Source organism: Elephantulus edwardii, unplaced genomic scaffold (genome assembly GCF_000299155.1).
Source record: "Elephantulus edwardii isolate Elephantulus edwardi_28Jun2011 unplaced genomic scaffold, EleEdw1.0 scaffold00045, whole genome shotgun sequence".
Classification (NCBI taxonomy): domain Eukaryota; kingdom Metazoa; phylum Chordata; class Mammalia; order Macroscelidea; family Macroscelididae; genus Elephantulus; species Elephantulus edwardii.
This window is the reverse complement of record NW_006399795.1, coordinates 14,071,319-14,073,381: the sequence shown is the minus strand read 5'-3', so window position 1 is coordinate 14,073,381 and position 2,063 is coordinate 14,071,319. Positions and strand designations below refer to the sequence as shown.

At 52.6% G+C, this 2,063-nt stretch overlaps 1 protein-coding gene across 2 annotated transcripts in view; it reads left to right on the top strand.

Annotated features, from left to right (window-relative positions):
* PRDM16 (PR domain containing 16) overlaps positions 1-2,063 on the top strand; it is a 509,116-nt gene that overhangs the window by 500,700 nt on the left and 6,353 nt on the right. For both annotated transcript variants that reach the window (XM_006885814.1, XM_006885813.1), the window contains exon 14: positions 802-976. In XM_006885814.1, coding sequence (XP_006885876.1) covers positions 802-976 — 175 coding nt within the window. The remainder of the gene's footprint in view (positions 1-801; positions 977-2,063) is intronic.

Genomic DNA, 2,063 nt, shown 5'->3' with positions numbered 1-2,063 from the left:
GGGACAGCAGGGGAATGGGATGGTGTGTGACAGGGACAGCAGGGTGACATGATGGTGTGTGACGGAGACAGCAGGGTGACAGGATGGTGTGTGACAGGGACAGCAGGGTGACAGGATGGTGTGTGACGGGGACAGCAGGGTGACCGGATGGTGTGTGACGGGGGACAGCAGGGTGGTGGGACATATGGGCAGAGAAACAATGCGAGACTGTGGATTGGCAGGACATTGGGACAGTGCAGACAGTGGAACCTCCGGACGGTGGGAAAGTGTAGGACAGTGTAAGACAGCAAGACAGGGCAGGACAGTAGGACACAGGGACACCAGAGTAGTGGGCTGTATGGAACAGTAGGCGGAGGGACTGTGCCAGGTATGAGGACAGTGGGATGGTGCAGAGCAGGACTACAGCAGGTGTGAGGGTGTGTGTAGGGCAAAGAGATGAGAGGAGGGGGTGAGGGGAGAGAGTGGTAGGGAGGGGAGCTGGGAGAAGCTCAAGTAGGAGGATGAGGAAGAGGGATAACGGGGAAAGAGGAGAGGAAGCTTGAGGGGATGAAGAAGGAAAGAGGACAGAAAAGGACGGCGATGACTGAGAAAGAGAAGGGACAGGGAAGGGCGAGGGGAGGGAGGACAGGAGCAGGACAGAAAGGGAGCATGTCCTGGTCCTGCAGGGAGACTGCCCGAGGCCCCCAGAGCTGTTCCTGTGAGAGAGGGCCTCCCGCTCTGAGGTGTCCCGTGAGCACCCCAGAATGGGTTTGCCGGCTTCAGGGCCCCTCCTCTAATATCCCACCCGCCCCACCCCCACAGTGAGTCAGCACTCTGGTGTCCTCACGAACCACCTTGGGACCAGCGCCTCCTCTCCGACCTCCGAGTCAGACAACCACGCACTTTTAGACGAGAAAGAGGACTCCTATTTTTCCGAAATCCGGAACTTCATCGCCAATAGTGAGATGAGCCAAGCATCGACCCGAGCAGACAAACGGTAAGGGGCCGGCGGGAGCCACAGGGGGATCTGGACCCCGGCTCGGCCTGTGTGACCCTGTTAAACATGGAGTTAAGCCCCCCTCCTCACCCCCTCAACACACCAGGACGGGGGACCAAGTGGTACTGATGCTGCAGGGGAGGACTCCAGCACGCCCATCAGGATGCTTGAGCCTGCCTCAGTTTCCCCATCCAGAGAGTGTTGCAGACCGAGGGTCCCAAAGAATGAAATAATTTTATAATTATTAATAATGAGACAGACTACCAGGAATGATATAGAACAGAGAGTGTGAAAAACAGGGGGCCAACAGTTCCCATGACTGAAGGCCCCAAGCCATGCTTCTCTGAGTATTTCTTTAGAATCATAAGGAAGGTAAATAAAGTAAAATCATAAGGAAGTACAAAACAAAAACAAAGGATAATGGTGAAGTCTTTTACAGATAAGGCCAAGTTCCTCTTTATGCTAATCTCAAGAGGGAGGAATTCATTTGACACAAACTAAGAACAATGTTGACTCCTAGGGAATGCCCCAGTGCCACAAGGTGACCTTCAGCTTGTATTAAGCTTCCCTCATTTCCCGATACAGCATTTAGTCTACTATTATTAAATTTGATATTCGGCTTCCCTCAAGAGAGGGTGATAAACATTAGCACTGAGGGTTGTCAGGAAACAAGCCAAAACTTGTGGGATACACCGAGCACATGCCACACAGCACACACATGTATACACAAGTGGTAGCTGGTGTTGACGGCCCTGCCATTAAGAGATGTGCCAACAAAACGTGGGCCAAGGAGGGCTCCTGCTTCAAGTTCAACCAGCCTTCCGAAACATGAAACCCAGGGATATTTGTATTTAATTTACGGAAGTAATGGCTCCAGGAGGCAGTCGTCAGAACAGAGCAAGGAAACACTGCATGGTTCAAAATTGGGAAGGGTGTGTGCCAGGGATGTGTCCTATCTCGGTACCTTTTCAACCTGCACGCAGAGCAGATTATCCCGGAGGCTGGGCTCTATGAGGAGAAGTGTGGCATCAGGATTGGTGGAAGATCTATCAACAATCTGCGTTATGCAGATGACACAACCCTGCTT